Raw genomic sequence first — 25227 nt, 5'->3', positions numbered from 1 at the left:
CATTGAACATTACAAAAGAAGACATATATGAGGCCAAAAATCATATGAAAAAATGCTCATCGTCACTGGTCATCAGAGAGATGCAAATCAAAACCACATTGAGATACCATCTCACGCCAGTTAGAATGGCGATCATTAAAAAATCTGGAGACAACAGATGCTGGAGAGGATGTGGAGAAAAAGGAACACTTCTACACTGTTGGTGGGAGTGTAAATTAGTTCAACCATTGTGGAAGACAGTGTGGCGATTCCTCAAGGCCTTAGAAATAGAAATTCCATTTGACCCAGCAATCCCATTACTGGGTATATATCCAAAAGACTATAAATCGTTCTACTATAAGGACACATGTACACGAATGTTCATTGCAGCACTGTTTACAATAGCAAAGACCTGGAATCAACCCAAATGCCCATTGATAATAGACTGGATTGGAAAAATGTGGCACATATACACCATGGAATATTATGCAGCAATCAGAAATGATGAGTTTGTGTCGTTTGTAGGGACATGGATGAATCTGGAGAACATCATCCTCAGCAAACTGACACAAGAACAGAAAATGAAACACCGCATATTCTCACTCATAGGTGGGTGATGAAAAATGAGAACACATGGACACAGAAAGGGGAGTACTAAACACTGGGGTCTATTGGGGGGAAAAGGGGAGGGCCAGTGGGAGGGGGAGGGGGGGAGGGATAGCCTGGGGAGAAATGCCAAATGTGGGTGAAGGGGAGAAGAAAAGCAAAGCACACTGCCATGTGTGTACCTACGCAACTGTCTTGCATGCTCTGCTCATGTACCCCAAAACCTAAAATCCAATAAAAAATTAAAAAAAAAAAAAAAGAACATTGAACAGATGATTGCAAGAGCAGACTTACAACTAGTAAAGAAACATGAAAAAATCTTCCACCTCACTTCTCATCGAAGAAATAAAAATAAAAAACAAGATGCTATTTCTTCGGATACAAAGGCACAAGAACAAGATGATGAACTTCGGTGATTCAAGGGGAAGGGTAGGAGGCGGGTGAAGGATAAAAGACTGTACGTTGGTTCCAGGGTACACTTCTCGGGTGCTGGGTGCACCAAAATCTCAGAAATCACCACTAAAGAACTTATCCATGTAACCAAATGCTGCCTGTTCCCCAAAAGCCTATTAAAAATTTTTAAAAGATGCCATTTCTTTTTGTTCAATACATTAATAAGGGGTGAAGATTTATTATACAGCATGGTGATTATAGTTAATAATAATATATTATATACTTGAAAATTTCCAAGAAGTCAGGGCATGGTGGCTCATGCCTATAATCCCAGCACTTTGGGAGGCTGAGGCAGGCGGATCACCTGAGGTCAGGAGTTGAAGACCAGCCTGGCCAACATAGTGAAACCCCTACCTCTTAAACAATCCTGCATGATCTGCACATGTACCCCAGAACCGAAAGTACAATTAAAAAAGAAGAAGAAGAAGAAAGAAAATTGCTAAGGGAATAAATTGCAAATATTCTCACCACAAAAGGTAAGTATGTGAAGCGGTGGATATGTTAGCTTGATTTAATCATTTCACGATGTATATGTGTAGCAAAACACATATACAGCATTTGGTTACATGGATACACTATAAATACATACAATTTTTGTCAATTATACCTTAGTAAACCTGAGGGGAATTTTAATAAGACAGAAGTCTATCCAATGTCCAGAAAACTATGCATCACTAGTGCATCTGCAACTTTTAACTATTTTTTGGAAACAAATTTGTCAAGGTGGATGCTAAAATTAAATGTTAGATATTCCAAATCTAATAAGGGCGATTTAAACATTTTTTTAAAACTCAATATTTAAAATTGGAATGGTGATTACACAGGTACACAGGTACATACATTTGTTAAAACTTACTAAATTCATGCCGGGCGCAGTGGCTCTTGCCTGTAATCACAGTATTTTGGGAGGCCAAGGCAGGGGGATCACTTGAGGTCAGGAGTTCGAGACCAGCCTGGCCAACATGGCAAAACACCATCTCTACTAAAAATACAAAAAAATAACTGGGCATGGGGGTGCACATCTATAATCCCAGCTACTTGGGAGGCTGAGGCAGAGGTTGCAGTGAGCAGAAATAGTGCCACTGCACTCCAGCCTGGGCGACAGAGTGAGATTTTGTCTCAAGCAAAAAAAAAAAATCTCAATATTTAAAATCGAGATGCTGACTACACAGGTACACACGTGTTAAAACTTCCTAAATTGTATACTTATAATGGGTGCATTTCACTGTATATAATTTATACCTCAATAAGGTTGATTTAAAAAGTAAAAATAGAAGTCACACCTCTGCTTTGACTGTGTAATTCCACTTGTAAGAATTAAGCTTATGGAAATAATCACACCTGGCAATAATGACTTAAATACAAGAAACTTCAATACAGTATAATACTGGAAAATATATATATCATTGTCTCCATAAAGAATTGGTTCACTTAGGCCAGTGCATTGGCTCATGCCTATAATCCCAGCACTTTGGGAGGTCGAGGTGGGCAGATCACCTGAGGTCAGGAGATCAAGAGCAGCCTGGTCAACAGGGCAAAACCATGTCTCTACTAAAAATACAAAAATTAGCCAGGCGTGGTGGTGCTTGCCTGTAATCCCAGCTACTCGGGAGGCTGAAGCAAAAGAATCCCTTGAAGATTGGAGATTGCAGTGAGCCGAGATCACTCCACTGCACTCCAGCCTTGGCAACGAGAGTGAAACTCCATCTCAAAAAAAAAAAAAAAAAAAAAAAAAAAAGAATTGTTTCATTTAATAATATAATAATCATTAAGCAATTATTAATGATTGATGTGTATTATTAAGACTAAGAAAATGTCTTGTAACAGTGCTTAAATGAGAAAAGCAGGATATAAAACTAGAATTTTCAGTTGTTTGTATATACTTCAGAACCTATCAGTGTACTTACAATGGTTATCTCTAGAGGTTAAAATTACAGAATTTTTATATATTTTTTTATAATGTGCAATATTTAATACATCATTAAAAAAGCACAGAAAATCAAATATTGCATGTTCTCACTTATAAGCGGGAGCTAAATCTTGGTTTCACATGGACATAAGGAAGGGAACCATAAACACTGGGAACTCCAAAAGGAAGGAGGGAGGGAGGGAGGCAGGGGGACAAGGGTCCAAAAACTTCCTATTGGACACTGTTCACTATGTGGGTGACAGTGTCAAGAGAAGCCCAAATTTCAGCATCACACAATATATGCTTATAACAAACCTGCACATGCACCCACTGAATCTAAAAGTGAAACATAAATGATAGAAAGAAAGAAAGAAAAGAATCCTAGACAAAACCATACACAGGACTTTTATCTTTTTTTTTTTTTCCAGAGGGAGTCTTGCTCTGTTGCCCAGGCTGGAGAGCAGTGGGATGATCTTGGCTCACTGCAACCTCCATCTCCCAGGTCCAAACAATTCTCCTGCCTCAACCTCCTGAGTAGCTGGGATTACAGGCACCTGCCACCATGCCTGGCCTAATTTTGTATTTTCAGTAGAGACAGGGATTTCACCATATTCATCAGGTTGGTGTTAAACTCCTGACCTCAGGTGATCCACCTGCCCCAGACTCCCAAAGTGCTGGGATTACAGGCATGAGTCACCACACCCAGCCCATGGACAGGATTTTTAAACCGTACATATTCATTTGCTGTTAAATAGTGATCCTGCTGTCTGTAGGAGGTTGGGAAGTCTGAGCTCAGGAAGGAGGAACTTGGCAAACTCATGCCATTTGTGGGTCTGATATTGGGGTAACACTCCAGCATGCTGGTCTCCTCAGTTTCCTCCCTTCCTTGGTCTGAACCAAACTCCCCAGACTGGCATGGTGGCCCACGCCTGTAATCCCATACTTTGGGAGGCAAAGGTGAGAGGATTGCTTGAAACCAGGAGTTCAAGAACAGCCTGGACAACAAAGTGAGATGCTGTCTCTATAAAAATTAATTTTAAAAAATTAGCCAGGCATGGTAGCACGTGCCTGCACTCCTAGCTACTCAGGAGGCTGAGGTAGGAGGATGGCTTGAGCTCAGGAGTTGAAGACTGCAGAGAGCTATGATGGCATCACTATACTCCAGTCTGTATCACAGAGTGTGACCCTCTCTCTTAAGAGAGAAAGAGAGAGAGAGGAGAAAGAGAAACAGAAGGAAGGGAGGGAGGGAGGAAAAGAAAAAAGAGAGAAAAAAGAAAGAGGGAGAGCAGAAAGAAGGAAGGGAGGGAGGGAAAGAAAAAAAAAGAAAGTGGGAGGAAGGAAGGAAAGGAGGGAGTGGGAAGGGGAAGGGAGAAAGAAAGAAAGAAAGGAGAGAGAAAAAGAGAAGAGACAAGACTAGACTTCTTAACAAAACCTTATGTGGTATGTCTGCAACCAATTCTCCAGTCTTTCCTCCCCAGCCAAGGAGGCTTTTATTAATTCATTGAACAGAGGCCTCTCGGCCCCACCTCCTTCCCTGGTTGGCATTTCAGTTCCCAGGTCCTGGAATGCACTTTCCCATCTTCCCAAGCCCTTCATTGACAATGAATCCTTCAAAATTCAACTAGGTGGTTGGTTACCCCTCCAGGGCAGCCATCACATTTTCCTGCTGTAACTGTCATAGCTCCTTGTAAGTGTCCTTTCTAACATATTTCTGTTCCAATCATATGCCTGTGTGATTATTTCATTAACATCCATTTCTACCTCTAGACCATAAGCTCCTGGAGAGCAGCCCCAGAATCTGGGTTTGTACTCATCACTCAACAGGCATTCCATGCATTCCTAGTCTGGTCTCTGGACATTCAATAAATATTCATTGAACGAATGTTTCCCCATCTGTGAAATAAGAAGAGTTCACCTAGATTTCAAGCCATAATATTTAAAGCCTGGATTCTAGAACCCTCCCTTCCTCCCTCCAAAGCTCGTTACCCAAAAAAATCCCAGGAAATTCCAGATTGTATCTCCCTCATTAACATATTACAAACCTGATTATCTTTCAATTCCCTGCGGCTTACTGGGAGCTCCCAGGCCCTGGGGATTTGACAGCAGGAGAGAGATGGAAATCCTGATGAGTCACTGAGGCTAATTACTAATTTGGGAGTTTTTTCAAACTACTGCAGCCTTTCCCATTGCTGTGGTAACTGGATGGGAATTCATCTAGCAAGAGAAAATGTATGTAAAGATTACCTCCCTCCTCTAGGTTTCTGCAGGTGAGAAGATGTAATGATAGAATAACGAACATTTCCTTATTCATCCCCATTTCACAGTGGGGCTGGCACTGTGTTCTACATAGAACTCATTTAATACAACAACCCTGTAACAAAAGAGATACCATTATGGTTCTATGTTAAAGATAAAGTTACAGCACAGAGAGATTTAGTGACTTGCTCAAGATCACAAAACTCCAGAGACCCTGCTCTTAACCATTGTAATATACTGTCTTTTTTAACAAGTAAATGTCACCAAAAAGAGACATTTAGTGACAACCATTTGACCCACTGACTGCTGCAGAACAGTGCTTTACTAATGGAGGCAAGAGAGAAGGTGGTGGGGGTTGGCATCTCACGGGTCACATGGCAAATACTGCTTTCTCAGGCTGAAACTCAAGAGCGGTGATGCTTGTGGAATGAACACTGACAGGTTTCCCCCTCCCCCAAGAACAACAATCACTGGTCTGTAGGGAGCTTCAGCTCTCTGCCCAGAGCTGTGGGTTTCTTTTTTCCTTTTTCTTTCCTTTTTTTTTTTTTTTTTTTTTTTTTTTAAGCAGGAAGCAAGTCATGTGCATCAGTTATCAGGAACCCTTTAATCCAACTGGGAGCCCAAATAAACACCCTGCTTTAACCGGGTTGAAGTGATACAAACAATTTACGAAGCCTCATGACCCTGCAGCATCCCAAGTAAGTAGACCGTGATCTTGCGGACAATAAAATGCAAGCCCGTGCTAATGCATTGTAGGGGAGTGCGTGTGCCTTACACAAAAGGATGCTAGCTCCAAAATAGCACACTCACTGCCTTTGCTGGGCACTCGGCACGGTACCTGGCCTGCAGGTTCTCAGATTCCATTGGGTTTAGAATAAAATCCAAACTCTTTACCGTTGCCCGCTAGGTCTTACATGATCTGGCGAACCTCAACCGCCTCCTAAGCTCCAACGACACTGGTTTTCTTTCCGCGTCTCCCGTACTCAGTTCCTTTGGGTCTGTGGCAATTGTACTTGCTGTGCCTCCTGCCTGGATCAGTCCTAGATCTTTCACTGAATGCATCCTTCTCAACACTCAGCTCACAACGCAAGCATCTCCTCCTGCCTCTGAGGCCTTGGCCTTCAAAGTCCCATTCCTCACCCCACGTCATTCCAGACTGGGAGCTCTAGAGCTGGCTTTACAACACTGTCTGGCCCGCGAGCCTTCAACACTTCGACAATTGCTTGTTGAATGCAAAAACGCTTATCCCACTTCAGTCTGCCAGCTCACCCCACTGCCTCTCAAAACACCTAGGGGAATTCATTTCTAAAGAGAACAGAAGCAAGCTACAGCGTAACGCACCCACGCAAAACAAAGCCGGTAATCCGGGGCTGAACTGGTCAATGGCATCTAAAGAAGGCCCCAAGAAAACCCTTTCTGGATACTACACACTTTTCAAGGGGCGAAACCAGGGGGCCAGACGGCCGGCGGCGCAGCGCTGCCTACCTTGAACTCCGCAGAAAGTTGGGGTGTGTATTCGCGAGTCCAGAGCGCGCGCACCAGCGCCGCCAGCTGCTCGGTGACCTCGGCGCGGCCCGGCGCCGCCCGGTAGTGCCCCAGCGCCAGGAACTCGGCCAGCAGGTCGGTGTTGCTGAGACACTGCACCACTGCGTTCATGAAACAGGTGTTGCCGTGGTTCTTCAAGCCCTGGGCGCCCGGCGGCCGCGCCCCATCGCCGGCGGGGAGCTGGAGCTGGGGGTGCGGTCCGGGCGGGCGCTCCTCCCCGGGGCTCCCGGGGGCCTCTGGAGCCGGGCCCGCGGCGCAGGCGAAGCCCCCCTCACCGTCGCCGTCGCAGGGTCCAGGCTGGGGCCGGGGCGGCAAGTCCCCGGGGCGGGAGCGGCTTCCCAGCGCCAGCAGGAAGCGGCTGAACAGGCGGCGCAGGGAGCGGCGGCGGCGGGGCCGGGGAGCGGGCGGTCCCCCTCCTGCCGCGTCCTCGGGGCCCGGGTCCATGGCTGCCGCCGGCGCAGCTCCAGACGCGGAGCCCCCGGGCCCGAGGCGGACGAGCGGCCAGCAGGCCCTGCAGCTTTGCTAGGCGCCCGGCGCCGGCTACCTGCGGACCAGGTGTGCGGGGACGGGGCGGAGGCGGAGCCAAGGGCGGGGCAGCCCCGCCCCGCGCGGGAATCCGACCGCACGACCGGCCCCCTGCAGGGCCGCGCCGGGCCACCCCTACCCCTGCCTGGTGCCGCCCCCCGCGGCGCTGACTGGGAGTCGTCGCGGTCGGGTTCCCCACCCTTCCTTACCTCGTAAACCTACAGGCCGGGGTTTCGCCTCTGTTCCTGTTCCTTGAGCAGCCTTCAAGCAGTGGAAACGATGGAGGAATGAGCATTCTGAAGGCGCCTGGTAAATCGCAAAGGCCTGGCTACTGCTGAAAGGACAGGGCAAGGCAGGCATCTCCAGAGCACCAACTCGGGCGTGGTGAGAGGCGCGCGCTGGGTGCTGCGTGGGGGCGGGGAGCGCTTTTATGCAGGCTCAGGTGTGTGCGGACAGGTGTCGCCACCTCCTTCCAGACGGTCTGCCCTTTGCGGGAGGCAGAGCCTCTGTCTGCACCCGCCCACCCGGGACCTGAACTGGGAGCCACGTGTTGCCCTGTGGGGGGGAAAACACCCTAATGGTTGTGGTTTGCTTTTGTACACTACAGATTGGGTTAGAATGGTTTTCCAAAAGCTTGCAAGGCTTGATCATCCTTGCTTTAATTGGCAAAGAAGTGGGCTCAAAGAGGTTATCGCAACATAGGAAGGGCGCCCGACCCGTAAGCAGAGAAACCGGAACTCGACCTGAATCACTGGACTGCCAACTTCAGGCCATTTCCAGCCTCAGTATTTGCTTACCAGGAAGTTTTCACGCTCTCAGGTGCGCCCCCTACGCGGTTTCTAGTTCACTCCTTAACGCAAAATCCTCGCTGAATGATTGCCCAATCAGAATTAGTGTGACCTTGCCCCGCCCTTGATTCTCTGGGTAACCCTGGGGGCCCCCCCCTCACATTATCCCATGCAACTGTCAGGTTTATAATTAATCAGGCAAGGTCTTGCAAAATGAGTTTCTCGTCCATTTCTAGCTCAAAAAGAGATCAGCACCATGTGAGATGCAGCGTTCTAACAACGCCCTGAAATGTTACTTGTTAATAAGTGATCATCATTTATTAAATATTCTTGATCCTGGCTGGGTGAGGTGGCTCACAGCTGTAGTCCCAGCACTTTGGGAGCCTTAGGAGGCTGGATCACCTGAGGTTAGGAGTTCGAGACCAGCCTGGACAACATGGTGAAACCCCATCTCAGCTAAAGATACAAAATTAGCCAGGGATGGTGGTGCATGCCTGTAAAGCCAGCTACTCAGGAGGCTGAGGCAGGAGAATCACTTGATCACTTGATTCAGTGAGCCGAGACTGCGCCATTGCACTCCAGTCTGGGTGACAAGAGCTAAAATCCGTCTGAAAAAAAAAAAAAAATCTTGATCTTTTACACTGGGTTGCAGCAGTTACCTCTTGCAAAAAAAGCCCCAATTCTTAAAGGACAAATAACATGCAGCAGTTACCTCATGCAAAAGAGCAGCATTACTTAAAGGATAAATAAAACCTCAGACTGTACTGTGAATTGGAGACCTGTGTTCTGGAAAATGCCATTATTTACCCCTCTCTGGAAGAAGATACCCGGTTGGGTGATTAACACACAGGTCCATTTCATCACCCTTCTGGTGGAAAGCATAGAAGAAAGATGTAATGGCCAACTCCAAGAGAGCATCTCGTAAAATTTCATCTTTCTTTAGTAATTGCCCTGAGATCCCCAACACCACACATTTTCTCTGAGAAAGCATGCATATTTCACTCTCTGTCAGGAATTCTGTCGATGCTGTAGGACATTAGACACTTAATTCTCACAATAAGCTTTAAAGCAGGAGTTTATTCTTGCTTGACAAAAGAGAAAATCATGGCTCAGAGAATTTTTTATTTTTTAAGATGGAGTCTTGCTCTGTTGCCAGGCTGGAGTGCAGTGGTTCGATCTCAGCTCACTGCAACCTCTGCCTCCCGGGTTCAAGCAATTCTCCCCTGTCAGTCTCCCAAGTAGCTGGGATTACAGGCAGCCAACACCGCACCTGGCTAATTTTTCTGTATTTTAGGAGAGACGGGGTTTCACCGTGTTGGCCAGGATAGTCTCGATCTTCTGACCTCATGATTCACCTGCCTGGGCCTCCCAAAGTGCCGGAATTACAAGTATGAGCCACCGTGCCCAGCCAGCTCAGATAATTTTTTAAAAGCCTACCCAAGATCTGAATTTAAGTCTGAATCTAGCTTAACCAATGAAATGACAATTAAGAAGGAAATTCACTTCGCCTTAATTTTAGAGGATAATAGCAATGCTGTCTGTGCACAGATCATAAGGAAGGTCTGTGGGTTTTGCAGAGTTACAGAAAACAGATGATAACAGAAAACCAACAACTGAGAATTTATTCAAAATGTAAAAAGTTCTAATTAGAGTCTGCACAAGTTATTCCTGAACATATTTCAATTTTAATGTACAATTCAAGAATATAAGATGCATTCTATAAGGAAAAAGAAAAAAATATGACTCAAGAACAGAAACAGAGAAGCGAGAAATCAAGACAGTGTTGGAGTTATCTAAACTTGGTCTTCAACAGGATTGTGTGCAATGCCAAGGCTCAGAGTCACCTCACCAGCTTCAGGAGGTGTATGGGTACTTCCATCGCAAAATGGCTCCGTCGGCACTTACACTAACAATATATTGATTTCCTGGACTTATTCGGATGCGTGTGATGTTGCCGCTGTGTCCCACCCCGACGTGAGTCACTTCACCCTCATTATAATCCCAAACTTTGACCAGATGGTCATTTCCACCTGAAAAAGATAAACACTTATATGGCATTGCTGCAATAGAAGAGAGAGAAACGGCCCTCATTTCAAATAAATGGATCATTTTCAACATGGTCCCTATGTATCTATCACCTTTTTTTTTTTTTTTTTTTTTTTTTTGAGACAGAGTTTCACTCTTATTGCCTGGGCTGGAGTGCAGTGTCACCATCTTGGCTCACTGCAGCCTCTGCCTCCTGGGCTCAAGTGATTCTCTCGCCTCAGCCTCCCAAGTAGCTGGGATTATGGGCAAGCACCACCACACCAGGCTAATTTTTGTATTTTTAGTAGAGATGGGGTTTCTCCATGTTGGTCAGGTTGGTCTCAAACTCCCAACCTCAGGTGATCTGTCCATCTTGGCCTCCCAAAGAGCTGGGATTACAGGCATGAGCCACTGCACCCAGCCTATAATAACACTTTTACTTGATTATAAAAATCTGTCTGTTGCAGTAAATTTGAAGGTGAGGGGGAAATACAAAGAGGTAAAATCACCTTTCATCCCACTATCCAGAAATAACCACTAGTAATATCTTGGCTTAGTTCCTTCCAGTCTTTTCTCTGTAAGTATACTGGTATACATATATGTTGTATATATAATTGGGATCACACTGTGTCTAGTTTGATATCTTGTTTTATAGTCAATGTTTTGGTGAAACTTGATTCATTTAGTGCATTTATTTATTTATTTATTTTGAGACACAGTCTCTGTTGCCCAGGCTGGAGTGCAGTGTCACCATCTCAGCTCACTGCAGCCTCCGCCTCTTGGGCTCAGGTGATTCTCCCATCTCAGCCTCCCAAGTAGCTGAGATTATAGGCATGTACCACCACACCCGGCTAATTTTTGTATTTTTAGTAGAGATAGGGTTTCACCTTGTTGGCCAGGCTGGTCTCAAACTCCTGACCACACGTGATCCACCTGCGTTAGCCTCCCAAAGTGCTGGGATTACAGGCATAAACCACTGCGCCTGGCTGCATTTATTTGTTAATATCCAGATGAATCAAAGAGGTTGGCAGAAAATGATAAATGATATTCCAATCGGCATGTTGTGTAGTAAATGCCCCCTTTGAAATCGAATTCCTTTTTTTTTTTTTTTGGTGGGAAGCACATGACATCATGCAATAATAAAGTAGAATTAAAAGACTGGCATTTAAGACTTCAGAAGGATGCTGGACAGCCCAGGACATTTAAAGTCCCCATTTCGGCGGGGTGCGGTGGTTCATGCTTGTAATCCCAGCACTTTGGGAGGCCAAGATGGGCGGATCACCTGAGGTCAAGAGTTTGAGACCAACCTTGCCAACATGGAGAAACCACTTCTCCACTAAAAATACAAAAATTAGCCTGGTGAGGTGGTGGGTGCCTGTAATCCCAGCTACCTGGGAGGCTGAGGCAAGAGAATCACAGGAACCCAGAGGCATAGGATTTAGTTAGCTGAGATCTGGCCACTGCACTCCAGTCTTGTCTCAAAAACAGCAAGACTCTGTCTCAAAAATAAAGAAACAAATAAACAAACATAAAGGCTCCATTTCTATTATCAATGCCCAACCATGAAAAGCAAGCCTAGCAACTTTTATTTGTGCCCCTAAGGCTCTTGTGCAAATGTTTCCTCTCATTGAAATGTGACTTCTGGATTTTTCTTTGTCAGCCACACTGGCTGCAGTGTTGCTTGGAGTCTGAATCTAACCAAGTTGCCTTGAGACCCTTATGTGGTCTTTTCCAACTGCCTCCAGCCTGGGAGTTCCTTCCATGTCCTTATCTAAATAAACCAGGCTTGGCTTTTTCCGATCTCAGGACTAACCTGTGACAAAATGCGTTCCTTCCTGTGTGATATCCATGCCATTTATGGACCCGGACAGGGAACCTTCCAATTCTCTGATTACTGACCCATCAAATACTTCCCAGTAAGCAATCTGGAATTCAGGAAAGAAGCATTAGCCAGGATTCAGCTCAGGAGAATCATCCATGCACATGCTAACAAAAGCTGGTTCTACTTTATATAGAAGGTAGCAAAAATACACCACGGGATGATACTGGCTGAAATTATAAATAGGCTACAGCAGAGGGTGGCAAAACCATTTTAATATTTTTAGTATTGGTTTTAAATTTGCATTCTATTTAAAGAGATGTTGATGTGCTGATAAACCTGGATTATGACAGAAAGGGCTTTTGATAAGACTAAGCAGATTGAGCCCGAAGCAAGCTGTAAAAGAAAGAACAGCCTCTGCATCCAGGGCTAAGCTTCAGGCCTGGAGTAAGGAAAAGCATTTTCTTCCTTTTCACTAGGAAATGAGCACTCCCCGCTCCCCAGAGTTCTAGAGACTGGGCCTTACAGACACCCTCCTGCTGTGACTGCATCCTCCCTCTTCCTCACCCCACCCTTATTCCCAACTTTCCCTTCTGCCCCAAAGCACTGGAATACTCCACAGGGAGTAGTTTAAAGAGGAACTGGCAACCTTGGACCTGGGGAGCAGAACTACCTTAGGGTGGAGAGACAGGTGACTAAGGGAGGAGATTTTTTCCTGAATATACTGCCTTTGTACCTTGAACTTTGTGACTGCACAATCTATTCAAAATTTAAATTTCCTTCTAAGGAAAGAGTGCTTCTATTTACAATAGAGAAGGCATGGAATCAACCCAAATGCCCATCAATGCTAGACATAATCCCAGCACTTTGGGAAGCTGAGTTGGGCTGATTGCTTGAGGTCAGGAATTTGAGACCAGCCTGGGCACTATGGTGAAACCCCATCAGTACTAAAAATGCAAACAATAGCTGGATGTGGTGGCACACACCTGTAGTCCCAGCTACTTGGGGGCCTGAGGCATGAGAATCACTTGCACCCAGGAGGTGGAGGTTATAGGAGGTTGCAGTGAGCCAAGATTGTGCCACTGTACTCCAGTCTGGGCAACAAAGTGAGACTCTGTCTCCAAAAAAAAGAATAAGCTCAAGAAAATGGTAGATATATACCATGGAATACTATGCAGCCATAAAAAGGAACAAGATCATGACCTCGGCAGACAGGGGTGGAGCTGGAAGCCATTATCCTCAGCAAACTAACACAGCAACAGAAAACCAAACACATGTTCTCACTTACAAGTAGAAGCTGAACAATGAAAACACATGGACACATGGGGAAACAATACACTCTGGGCACCTGTAGGAGGTTGATGGGTTGGAGAAGGAAAAGCATCCGGAAGAATAGCTAGTGAACGCTGGGCTCAATATCTAGGTGATGGGATGACCTGTGCAGCAAACCACCATGGCACAAGTTTACCTATGTAACAAACCTTGCACATCCCCTGAACTTAAAGATAAAAAGCCAGGTACGGTGGCTCACGCTTGTAATCCTAGCACTTCGGGAGGCTGAGGTAGGCGGATCACGAGGTCAAGAGATCAAGACCATCCTGGCCAACATAGTGAAACCCCATCTCTACTAAAATACAAAAATGAGCTGGGTGTGGTGGTGCACACCTGTAGTCCTAGCTACTCAGGAGGCTGAGGCAGGAGAAATGCTTGAAGCTGGGAGGCAGAGGTTTAAGTGAGCCGAGATCACGCCACTGCACTCCACCCTGGTACCTGGTGAAAGAGTGAGACTCTGCCTCTAAATAAGTAAATAAATAAAATCCAGGGCATGGTGGCTCACAGCTATAGTCCCAGCCCTTTGGGAGGCTGAAGCGGGTGGATCACAAGGTCAGGAGTTCAAGATCAGCCTGGCCAAGATGGTGAAACCCCATCTCTACTAAAAATACAAAAATTAGTTGGGCGTGGTGGCAGGCACCTGTAATCCCAGCTACTCAGGAGTCTGAGGCAGAGAATTGCTTGAACCCAGGAAGCGGAGGTTGCAGCCAGCCAACATCACACCACTGCACTCCAACCTGGGCCGCAGAGCGAGGCTCTGTCTCAAAATAAAAAAGAGGAAGAAAGAAACAAACAAACAAAAATACTGCTTGACCAGACCAGGAATCAGGAGTGCAAACTTGGTGTGCATTTCATTCATTTCTCTTTGTTTCTTGTCGGAAACTTGCTGTCTTCTAATCACTATCCCAAGAATCTGTATTCCTCTGAATCTAGCCAGACATTGTGCATACTATTTAGTTTTTTTCTTTGGCTTTGTAATGTCAGTGGATGCTTGATCATGTTAACAAAAAAATTCTGATTTCCTAGTGAACACCTAAAGAGATATAAAACCATGCCAGAACCCATGTTTCTCAGGAATGACACCCACAGAAGTAGTTAGAACTTCACTGCCTGCCTTCCCAGGCAAAGAAGCCAAACTGACACTCTCCTGAGCAGCCCTAGTAGGGCTCCATCTTACCCAAGTGTCCTCTGCCAAGGATGCCCTTCCTTGAGGTCTAGGCCTTGGCTGGGTCCTTCTGTCCTTCAGGCCTCAGCTCAGATGCCACTCCTTATGGAGACCTTCACCCACTACACTAGTTGAAGGAGCTTCTCTCCGCCTGCCAGCATCATATCACCTGTTCTATCTCCTTTCTCAGTCTCTCACCATCTCATGTCTTGTTCACTTATTACTTGTTATCCATTCACAGATTGGCTCATGTATGTATTAGCCAATTCCATCCCCTCCTACCCAAAATAAATTAGGAAAATAAGGTTTGTGAGAGTAGGGACCCTTTAAGCTGGGAAATCTATACCATGTGTAGTTTTTGTTGTTGTTGTTGTTGTTTGTTTGTTTGTTTGTTTGTTTTTTAGACAGGGTCTCACTCTGTCACCCAGGCTGGAGTGCAGTGGCGCAATCTCGGCTCACTGCAACCTTCGCTTCCCAGGTTCAAATGATTCTCATGCCTCAGCCTCCCAAGTAGCTGTGATTAAAGGTGCCCACCACTGCCCGACTAATTTTTGTATTTTTAGTAGAGACGGGGGTTTCACCATGTTGGCTAAGCTGGTCTTGAACTCCTGGCCTCAGCCTCACAAAGTGCTGGAATTACAGGCGTGAGCCACTGCGTTCAGCTCCATGTGTAGATTTTTTTCTTTTTGAGATGGAGTTTCACTCTTATTACCCAGGCTGGAGTGCAATGGTGCGATCTCAGCTCACCGCAACCTCTGCCTCCTGGGTTCAGGCAATTCTCCTGCCTCAGCCTCCCACGTAGCTGGGATTATAGGCGTGCGCCACCATGCCCAGCTAATTTTTTGTATTTTTAGTAGAGACGGGGTTTCAGCATGGTGACCAGGATGGTCCCGATCTCTTGACCTTGTGATCCACCCCCCTCAGCCTCCCAAAGTGCTGGGATTACAGGCTTGAGCCACCGTGCCCGGCCCTACATGTGCAGATTTTTAATGTATTGATGAAGGACAGTGATGAGCAATGAGGAGCTCTATTGCCTTTCTGTTTGAATTTAGTCAAAGTGATAACAGGTTTGGCCACAGCAATGCTACTCTAGCCTCAGAAATTCCCTAATAATAAAAACCAATCTACTGAGTACCTACTGTGTGCCAGGCCTCCTGCTATAAGCACCATAGGTGAGCATGACTTTAATTCTCACTCTATGAGGTCGGTGGTACCATTTCCACTTAACAGACAGGGAATTGAAGACACTGGAAGGTGATATGGTCTTTCCAAGTTGACATGGCTGATTGATGACAGACCGCCATTTGAACCAAGGTGATTGACTCCAGAACCTGCCCGCTTCGCCACAATGCCTCACTGCACTTCTCTTGCACTGGAAAGATCTCAGCTCTCGCTGGGAGGACTCACCTTTCTGTCTGTCCCACTGGTGATGATCTGGAACTCCTCAGGGTGATAGCACACACACTGGAATAAGGTGTTGGCTAGGATCATCTGATTCCTCCTAAGCCGCCTGGGAAGTAGATGCAAAAGCTGTGAAAGTCAACTTTCTCTTCCCTAAAACATTTATTTACTATTCAAGTTGGATTTGGTACAAGCTGGGATTTGGGTTGGTTTATCTCTATGCCAAACATTTCATACTGCTCAGCACAGTGATGTTTGTATTTCTTCAAAACAGACTTTGGGTCGCCCTGTCCTCTCTACTTCTGTGTACTGCCGTTGGCCTATCAGCGACCACCAGAGGACAACGGGAAGTGCCCTTTGCTAAAGACAGAGCACAGAACTCAATGAGACCCCTTAAGTTGCAGCGAAAAAGAAACAGAAGAGGCTGAACTCAGAGCCAACCTGCTGCCTCCCGCACAATGTAATTGATTCTTGAGGCCGCCATTTGGAAGTGGAGCTCCCTACAGTCTGAACAGCAGAATGTGGGGAAGGGCATTTTATTTTATTTATGTTTTAACCATCAATGTATCTTTAATTCACAAATAAAAGCTGTAGCAAAATGTCATCTACATGTTTGTACACAGGTTCAGATATACCATATCATGCACAACCCTCAGAAAACATGAGCCTGTCATGTGGGGATTTTGCAAAAGCTGGCAGGCTCAACCCAGTCTGCATATGGTAAGGGCCCCCTACCCTGTCCAGGGTGCCCCCAAGAGGGAGCTGGCCTCCCACAGCTGAAAAGAGCCTGCCCTTGGAAGGGTATTTTAAAAATTGGTACTGGCCAGGTGTGATGGTTTATGCCTATAATCCCAGCACTTTGGGAGGCCGAGTCAGGTGGATCTCGAGGTCAGGAGTTTGAGACCAGCCTGATCAACATGGTGAAACCCTGTCTCTACTAAAAAAAAAATACAAAAAAATTAGCCAGGCATGGTGGTGCATGCCTGTAATCCCAGCTACTCAGGAGGTTGAGGCAGGAGAATCGCTTGAACCCGGGATGCAGAGGTTGCAGTCAGCTGAGATCGTGCCATTGCATTCCAGTCTGGGCGACAGAGCAAGACTGTCTCAAAGGGGGAAAAAAAGGGCATTATGGGCCTGGTGCAGTGGCTCACGCCAGCACTTTAAGAGGCCAAAGCGGACAGATGACTTGAGGTCAGGAGTTTGAGACCGGCCTGACTAACATGGTGAAACCCTTTCTCCACAAAAAGTACAAAAATTTAGCCAGGCATGGTGGCAGACCCTTGTAATCCCAGCTACTCAGGAGGCTGACACAGGAGAATCGCTTGAACCTGGGAGGCAGAGCCTGCAGTGAGCCAAGATCATGCCACCACACCATGCCGACCAACATTGCATTTTTAGCCAGCATTTCAGTTGAATTTTATGTGCATAATAGAACCCCTGCCTTAGATACTGTACCAAGAAATATGTAAATAGCGCTTCTCCTTCCATAGACAATGTAGTGGGTGGCCATCTCACAGGCCAGGCTTTCCTGGCTAAAAAATGCACCTTCTGCACAGTTTCTTCTCATTATGGAAGTTTTCAAATGTGGTATCTGAGCTGAGCATTTTAAAAAGATTTTGGCACCAGAATTCCTGCTACACAACAGAACAGCTTTAAGGATTTGAGGCAGTCACAAACCATCCATAGAAATAAGTTCAGACATGTCCTTCTGGTTCTGTATTTTCCCAGTAGGAAGGTCAGTATAGGCTAACACTTTCTACAAGTGTGGTCCTTGAACCAGCACTCCCAGCTGGGAGCTTCTTAGAAATGCAGAATCTCAGGTACCATGCTACATTTATTGAATCAAACTCTATGTTTTTAACAAGATCCCCAAGAGATACACAGGGCTAGAAGACAAAAGCTTGCTTTGGGTTTCATTGCTTTTTTGTTTTGTTTATTTGGTTTTGTTTTTGAGACAGAGTTTCACTCTGTCACCAGGCTAGAGTACGGTGGTGTGATCTCGGCTCACTGCAACCTCCACCTCCCAGGTTCAAGCAGTTCTCCTGCCTCAGTCTCCCAAGTAGCTGGGATTACAGGCACCCACCATCACGCCCAGCTAATTTTTGTATTTTTAGTAGAGATAGGGTTTCACCATGTTGGTCAGGCTGGTCTCAAACTCCTGACCTTGTAATCCTCCCACCTCGGCTTCCTAAAGTGCCAGGATTACAGGCATGAACTACAGCGCCCCAACCTGCTTTGTGTTCTTTAATGTATTAAGTACACAGTGAGTGCTCATTCCCATTAAGGGTTTCTCATATTCTTTTGTCATGCATGTCTCCTTCCTCCCATCTTTGCACTTATCCTCGTCTCTCTTATGCAGTGATATTAAGGCAGTGCCTCGTAGGAGTGGTTGAGGGGTGATAGGTAGGTGGCAAGAGGGATTGGAGAAATAGGGTCTGATTCTAAAATTAAAACACAGCAAAAGTGCTTATAGTCAAAAATCCAAAAAAGCCACTTTTCAAAAATCCTTTGAGTTACTCCTACAATAAAGTTCACATGCTTTGGTCTAGCTGGTTTGACGTTAGTCATTCTATGGGGGTGTGATATGCTCAGAGCATAAGAGGTCCCTGGGAATGTGTCCAATCGAGGGGAAAGGTAAACTTAGGTCCCACCAGCATCCCTCCCCTCCTTGGAGAGATCATTCTGGGCTTTACCTGACTAAGCAGAATGATAAAAAGCACTGCCTGCGTTAGTTCTTTTTCCTTTTCTTTCTTTCTCTCTCTGTCTCGATATCTCTCTCTCTCTCTCTCTCTCTTTGTTTTTTTTGAGACGAAGTTTCAGTCCAGGCCAGAGTGCAATGTCACAATCTCAGTTCACTGCAACCTCTGCCTCCTGGGTTCAAGCGATTTTTCTGCCTCAACCTCCCGAGTAGCGGGGATTCCAGGAGCCCACCACCACACCCAGCTAATGTTTGTATTTTTAGTAGAGAAGGGGTTTCACCACATTGGCCAGGCTGGTCTCGAACTCCTGACCTCAGGTGATCCATCCACCTCGGCCTCCCAAAGTGCTGGGATTACAGGCGTGAGTCACTGTGCCTGACCTCGCATTAGTTATTTTTCTTGCCCCCTTTCATTTCGGACACTTAGGGTTGAATTAATGTCAGTTAAATCATGCTTTGCTGTGTGGACCCAGAAAGCTATTTCCCTATCTGCCCAGAAACTTCTAACATCCAGTTCTCCCTGGAAACTGTACCCTTCCCACCAGCATCGATAAACCATGGACATTCATGAACAGCTTCTGATGAACATCTCTTTACCATGTTATGTTAAGTAAGATTTCTACCTTCTATTTGAATCCTCTCTCATGTTCAATAAACTGTTGGCACGATTGGATTTTGCAAGTATCATGGTATCCTCCCCATCACAGGTACCTACACAAGGTCCCAAATGATACAAGTGCCATCGGAGCTGGCGGTGACACACTCCTCATTGTTCCTCTTCACCCTAATGCAGGACACCAAGGATTTGTGCTCCTTCAGGGCCTCCTCCAGCTTCTGGGTCTGACAGCCTATCTGCCATACCCTCACCTGAAAGCCACAGAGCACAGGATCTTGATACACACTCAGGACTTCTGAAGGGAAAGGAAAAGATTCCAAGAGCTGTTTCACCTTCGCTATGCTTGGTTTGTGTTTTTTAATTCTCTGTCTTCATCGCACTTGGGTGGGGTGGGATGCTCAACTGAAGAGCAGGAATATTCATGTATAAGATGTGATCATCTTCAACAGAGCTTGAAAAATGCTACTAACAATCCTGTATCTGCTTGTACATACAGGCTGAGAAATTTAATGAGACACCTGCTATGAAAATCAATAATGCCAGGCCCAATGCTAAACCAAATGAAATAATGTCTATTCACTTTTACTGATCATTGCTATCAAATTTCTGGTACCATCAGGAAATTTTGTGGGCACCCAGAGCCGTATTGAAACTTTTAGAATCAGCTGTTTGATTTTAATCATTTAAGAACAAATGGTTCCCAACTTTACTGAATCCAATACCTATTTTATTTCACAAATATTTTTAAATGCCTGTTTATTATCCTGGAGTGAAATTCATAGGTAATACAACTACCTACACACAAAATTTAAAAGCATCAATATCATGCTTTAATAAAAAGAATAGATTAAAGGAAAGTTGTTTAGTTAGTATAGTATTTCTTTATTTTTTTTATTTTTTGAGACAGAGTCTTGCTCTGTCACCCAGGCTGGAGTGCAATGGCGTGATCTCAATTCACTGCAACCTTCGCCTCCTAGGTTCAAGCAATTCTTCTGTCTGAACCTCCCAAGTAGCTGGGGCTACAGGAGTGCACCACCAAACCTGGCTAATTTTTGTTTCTGTTTTTGAGACAGAGTCTTGCTCTGTCATCCAGGCTGGAGTGCAATGGCATGATCTCAGCTCACTGAAACCTCAGCCTCACTGTGCCCAGCTTGACTTTTGTATTTTTAGTAAAGACAGGGTTTTGCCATGTTGGCCAGGCTGGTCTCAAAACTCCTGACCTCAGGTGATCCACCCTCCTCAACCTCCCAAAGTGCTGAGGTTACAGGCATGAGCCACCATGCCTGGCCAGTATTCTTTTAATGGACAAAGGATCTGTCACAGCTGCCCCAGAAAACATAGTAGGCAGATGTTTATGTCTTCTGATAACGACTGTGTGGATTTATGAAAAATAAGACGAGCAGAAACTATTCTGTGCAAGTTGTACAAGACAACGGGATAACAATGATTGGAGCGAACATTATGTTCAAAACTAGTGTTATCATGCACACATATGTTCACTGTGGTGCTGTTTACGATAGCAAAGACCTGGAACCAACCCAAATGTCCATCAATGATAGACTGGACAGAGAAAATGTGGTACATATACACCATGAAATACTATGCAGCCATAAAAATGACGAGTTTGTGTCCTTTGCAGAGACATGTATGAATCTAGAAACCATCATTCTCAGCAAACTGACACAAGAACAGAAAACCAAATGCCACATGTTTTCACTCATAGGCTGGTGATGAACAAAGAGAATACTTGGGCACAGGGAAGAGAACAACACTCACTGGGCTAGGTGGGGGTGTTGGAGGGGTGGGGAGGGACAGCAGCGTGGGGGAGGATGGGGAGGGATAACACCGGGAGAAATGCCTGATGTAGGTAACGGGGGTGGGGGGATGATAGCGACAGCAAACCACCATGGCATGTACGTACTTATGCAACAATCCTGCAGGATGCAGGATGTGCACATGTACCCCAGAGCGCAAAGTACGATAAAAAAAAAAAAAAAAGAAAAAACCAGTGTCAGGACATGTAATAACAGACCGGACTTATTGGTACCTGATATGAGAAAAATAACATTCTAAGACATTGTCTACATTGTGGAAGGAGAAGTGAAGTAAAGAAAATGAGAAAGCACAAGTTTATCCCAAATGAGCGGGACTGTGTTCATTTCTATGGTGTCAAAATAATTCCCCCTGTTGTGACATGGGGTAGGTTAATGACCAGTGTCAAAGAAAAAGAATCTACCTTGAAATTTGACTACAGATGGATGCGCACATTTCATCTTTAGGTAGGATGATGTTGAAAATATCTAACTAGTATGGTGTGGGTACCAGCCGAACAGCCCCAGGCCTGGATCGAATGTCTTGGAAGGACTCTGGATGGATATGAACCCTGCAGTTGTGGAACTGTGGGGTATACTTGAGAGAAGGGGGCAGGGTAGTGGGGTTGGGATCTTCGCAGGTGGGGCATTTGGGCAATGACCATTTGCCATTGAGAATGAAAGTACTCGGCCGGGCATGGTGGCTCGCACCTGTAATCCCAGCACTTTGGGAGGCTAATGTGGGTGGATCACCTGAGGTCAGGAATTCGAGACCAGCCTGGTCAACATGGTGAAATCCCATCTCTATTAAAAATATTAAAAAATTAGCTGGGCATGGTGGTGCACACCTGTAATCCCAGTTACTTGGGAGGCTGAGGCAGGAGATTTGCTTGAACCTGAAAGGTGGAGGTTGCAGTGAGCTGAGATCATGCCATTGCACTCTAGCCTAGGCAAAAAGAACAAAACTCTGTCTCAAAAAAAAAAAAAAAAGAATGTGAAACATCTGATTAATGGTTAATGGGAGTGTTATCTTCACTTTGCACAGGAAACAGAAGCATGAAGAAATTAAAGAACATGTCCCAACTCATATAGCTGAAAAGTGGTAGAAAAGGGATTTGACCCAGCACTCATCTGCATTGCCTAAACACTCCTAAAGACTACCTGAAGATGTGTATCTTTCTTCTCCCTAATAAAGATGCTCTAACTAATAAAAAGGATGGATAAAAGGAAAGTTGTTTAGTGAGTATAGTATTCCTTTAATGGACAAAGGATCTGTCACAACCACACCGGAAAACACAGTAGTCAGATGCCTATACCTTCTTATAATGACTGTGTTGGGTTTATGAAAAATAAGGTGAGCACAAACTATTCTGTTCTTCCTATGACAGGGGATTAAGGAAAAGAAAGGAAAATGTCTCAAAGACAAAGGAAAGCCTTTGGGATAGGAAAGAATCTGGGGCACAGAGGAGGAGAGATCCAGAGATAAATGTGCAAGTGAAAGGTGTTACAGGCTCCTCACATTAGTGGAAAGAAAAGGTTGAGCTCATTTAAAAATAATGGTCCAAATGGCTGGGTTTATTAAAGAATTGATGCTAAAAACATTATCTGCTTTAAAAGATAAGATGAAGACCATTTATACAACTATGCTCCTTGGAGGAAAAGGCCAAGCAAGCCAAAGCACTGGCAAAACACTCGCCTGAATTCATTAACTCTAGTCCACATAGAACACTTTCATGTCTGTATTGTAAATGTCCCTTCTGTGCACAAATATACTTATATACATATATTTATAGGCTGGGCATGGTGGCTCACACCTGTAATCCCAGCACTTTGGGAACACCTGAGGTCAGGAGTTTGAGACCAGCCTGGCCAACATTGTAAAATCCCATTTCTACTAAAAAACAAAAATTAGCTGAGCATGGTGGCGTGCACCTGTAATCCCAGCTATTCAGGAGGCTGAAGCAGGAGAATCGCTTGAACCCGGGAGGTGGAGGTTGCAGTGAGCCAAGACTGTGCCACTGCACTCCAGCCTGGGTGACAGAGGGAGACTCCATCTCTCTCTCTCTCTCTCTCTCTCTCTCTCTCTCTCTCCATATATATGTATTTAAGCAAAACCAAATTAACATTTTGATGAGATCCGAAAATACATCATAAATAAAAGTTCTAATATCATAAATATATATTATTTTAAATATTCATTTATATTTAAATAATATAAATATATTTAAATATGCATGTGAATTTGAATATATTTAAATATATAATAAATTTTAATTTATTTAAATATATAATAAAATTAAATATATTTAAATATAATACATGTTTATTATATACTTTATAAAATATAAATGACTACTATGTGATTCTCCTGTGTCAGCCTCCTGAGTAGCTGGGATCACAGGCATGCCACCACTATGCCCAGCTAATTTTTGTAATTTTTTAAAAGTAGAGATGGGGTCTTGCCATGTTGGCCAGGCTGGTCTCCAACTCCTGTCCTCAAGTAATCTGCCCACATTGGCCTCCAAAGTGTGGGGATTACAGGACTAACTACTATGTTTTCTGGTGTAGTTGCGACAGATTCTTTGTCCATTAAAGGAATACTATACTAACTAAACAACTTTCCTTTTATCCATCCTTTTTATTAGAGATCTTTATTAGGGAAAAGAAAGATACACATCTTCAGGTAGCTTTTAGGAGAGTTTAAGCAATGCAGGTACGGGAGGATGGGGAGAAGAGAAAGGAGGGAGGCCCACTCCTGCCTCTCCCATGAGCTGCAAGACTTATACACTCAACTAGCTAGATAATATTGTGCCTGGGATATATAATTTAACATATATATAAACATATATATATAATATTAGATAATTATAATACATAATATTAGAACTTTTATTTATGACGTATTTTCAGATCTCATCAAAATATTAATTTGGTCCTGCTTGAATCCCAGCACAAGTATGTATTTTTAAAAGCAAATAGATGGCTTCCTATAAGGTGGTTGTTCTAAATAGAACATTATTTTTTCAGATTTCTGCTTTCAAAGCAATACCTCCCCTTCCCCACCGCCACTGATGACCCTTTTACAGTCACTGGTGGTGGCAATGGCGGTGACACCGATCCTGTGAGCGTTGTTAATGACATACATCAGTCGGCCTGTCTCTGGGGCGAAGGCTCGGATTTTACCATCGTTCCATGCTGGCATGAAAAGGAAACAAAAGGCAGCAGGATCAGTACATGTACCCTCTCTCCACAGGCTGCTGACCCCGCAGAGGAGGCGCAGGGCTGGTGAGCAGCGCTGATGCCAGAGGGAAGAGGCCAGCTCAGCTGAATGCCTGTGGGGCCCCTTTCCCCTCACGCCCCACACTGGCCACACCTGGCTGGGGGAAAGGAGTGGTTTGTCTTGGCTGAATCTGCCTACAGGTGCATCCCATGCCAGGTGCAGGAGGATGGGGAGAGGAGAAAGGAGGGAGGCCCACTCCCACCTCTCCCATGAGCTGCAAGACTTGTACACTCAACTAGCTAGATGATATTGTGCCTGGGATATATAAGCTAACATATTCAAATCATTGCTCTCATCCCATCTACCCCCACCTACCCCAATTTTTCAATGGAATGCTCCTCCTCCACCTTCCACTATCTTTCCCATCTCAGTAGAAGTTACCACCACCCATCCAGTTGCCCAAATCAAGAGCCTGAGTCTTCCTTGATTACTCTCAATTCCATCCACCCAACTCAATCCAACATCCAATCCATCAGCAAGTTCCACCAGCTCTACTGTTTAAAAAACATCCAAATCTGACCATCTCTCAACAGTTCCACTGGGACCTCCCTTGTCCAAGGCCCCACCATCTCTCTCCTGGATTATTATAACAGCTTGCGCTTGCTTTCACTCTTGCTTACAACCAGTTATTCATACAGGGGTCAGGGTGGCCTTTTAAAAACTATGTCACCTTCTTGATCAAGGACTCCTTTTTTATTTAAAAAAAAAAAAAGGCGGGGGGCTCACATTTATAATCCCAACACTTTGGGAGGCCAAAGGTGGGTGGATCACTTCAGTGTAGGCACTCAAGACCAGCCTGGAGAACACGGCAAGACCCCATCTCTACAAAAAAATTAAAAAATTAAAAAATTGCCACACATGTTGGCATGCACCTATAGTCCCAGCTACTCAGAAGGCTGAAGTGGGAGGATTCTTAAATCTGGGAGGTAGAGGTTGCAGTGAGCCAAGAGTGTTCCACCACAATCCAGCCTGGGCAATAGAGCGAGACCCTGTCTCAAAAAAAAAAAAAGAATAAAAAG

The 25227-nt window shown here is 45.0% G+C and overlaps 2 protein-coding genes and 2 long non-coding RNA genes across 9 annotated transcripts in view; 2 read left to right on the top strand and 2 right to left on the bottom strand.

Moving 5' to 3' along the window:
* USP43 (ubiquitin specific peptidase 43) overlaps positions 1-7307 on the bottom strand; it is an 83585-nt gene extending 76278 nt beyond the window's left edge. For both annotated transcript variants that reach the window (XM_035300023.3, XM_035300024.3), the window contains exon 1: positions 6689-7307. In XM_035300023.3, the coding sequence (XP_035155914.3) occupies positions 6689-7192 (504 nt within the window). In that variant the 5' untranslated portion in view covers positions 7193-7307. The remainder of the gene's footprint in view (positions 1-6688) is intronic.
* A 42-nt stretch (positions 7308-7349) lies between these two features.
* Positions 7350-16411, top strand: LOC128932099 (uncharacterized). Of its 2 annotated transcripts, XR_008481496.2 has the most exons (4): positions 7350-7657; positions 7881-8092; positions 9356-10035; positions 16078-16411. It is a non-coding gene; the product is annotated as an uncharacterized LOC128932099 (long non-coding RNA). The 2 variants fall into 2 exon arrangements; XR_008481497.2 differs by lacking the exons at positions 7881-8092; positions 9356-10035.
* The window catches only part of CFAP52 (cilia and flagella associated protein 52), a 69007-nt gene continuing 53437 nt past the window's right edge, over positions 9658-25227 (bottom strand). For 3 of the 4 annotated variants that reach the window (XM_002747916.6, XM_008996526.5, XM_008996527.5), the window contains 5 exons: positions 23978-24123; positions 19217-19368; positions 15810-15912; positions 11900-12011; positions 9658-10091 (listed from right to left, as the gene is read on the bottom strand). In XM_002747916.6, the coding sequence (XP_002747962.2) occupies positions 9916-10091; positions 11900-12011; positions 15810-15912; positions 19217-19368; positions 23978-24123 (689 nt within the window). In that variant the 3' untranslated portion in view covers positions 9658-9915. The remainder of the gene's footprint in view (positions 10092-11899; positions 12012-15809; positions 15913-19216; positions 19369-23977; positions 24124-25227) is intronic. The other variant, XM_054255845.2, reaches the window with a different exon arrangement.
* LOC144582579 (uncharacterized) lies at positions 19337-22159 on the top strand. Its single transcript, XR_013535582.1, has 2 exons — positions 19337-19463; positions 21974-22159. It is a non-coding gene; the product is annotated as an uncharacterized LOC144582579 (long non-coding RNA).

Source organism: Callithrix jacchus, chromosome 5 (genome assembly GCF_049354715.1).
Source record: "Callithrix jacchus isolate 240 chromosome 5, calJac240_pri, whole genome shotgun sequence".
NCBI lineage: Eukaryota > Metazoa > Chordata > Mammalia > Primates > Cebidae > Callithrix > Callithrix jacchus.
Note: the sequence above shows the minus strand (reverse complement) of the source record. Positions and strands in the feature narration are given on the sequence as shown.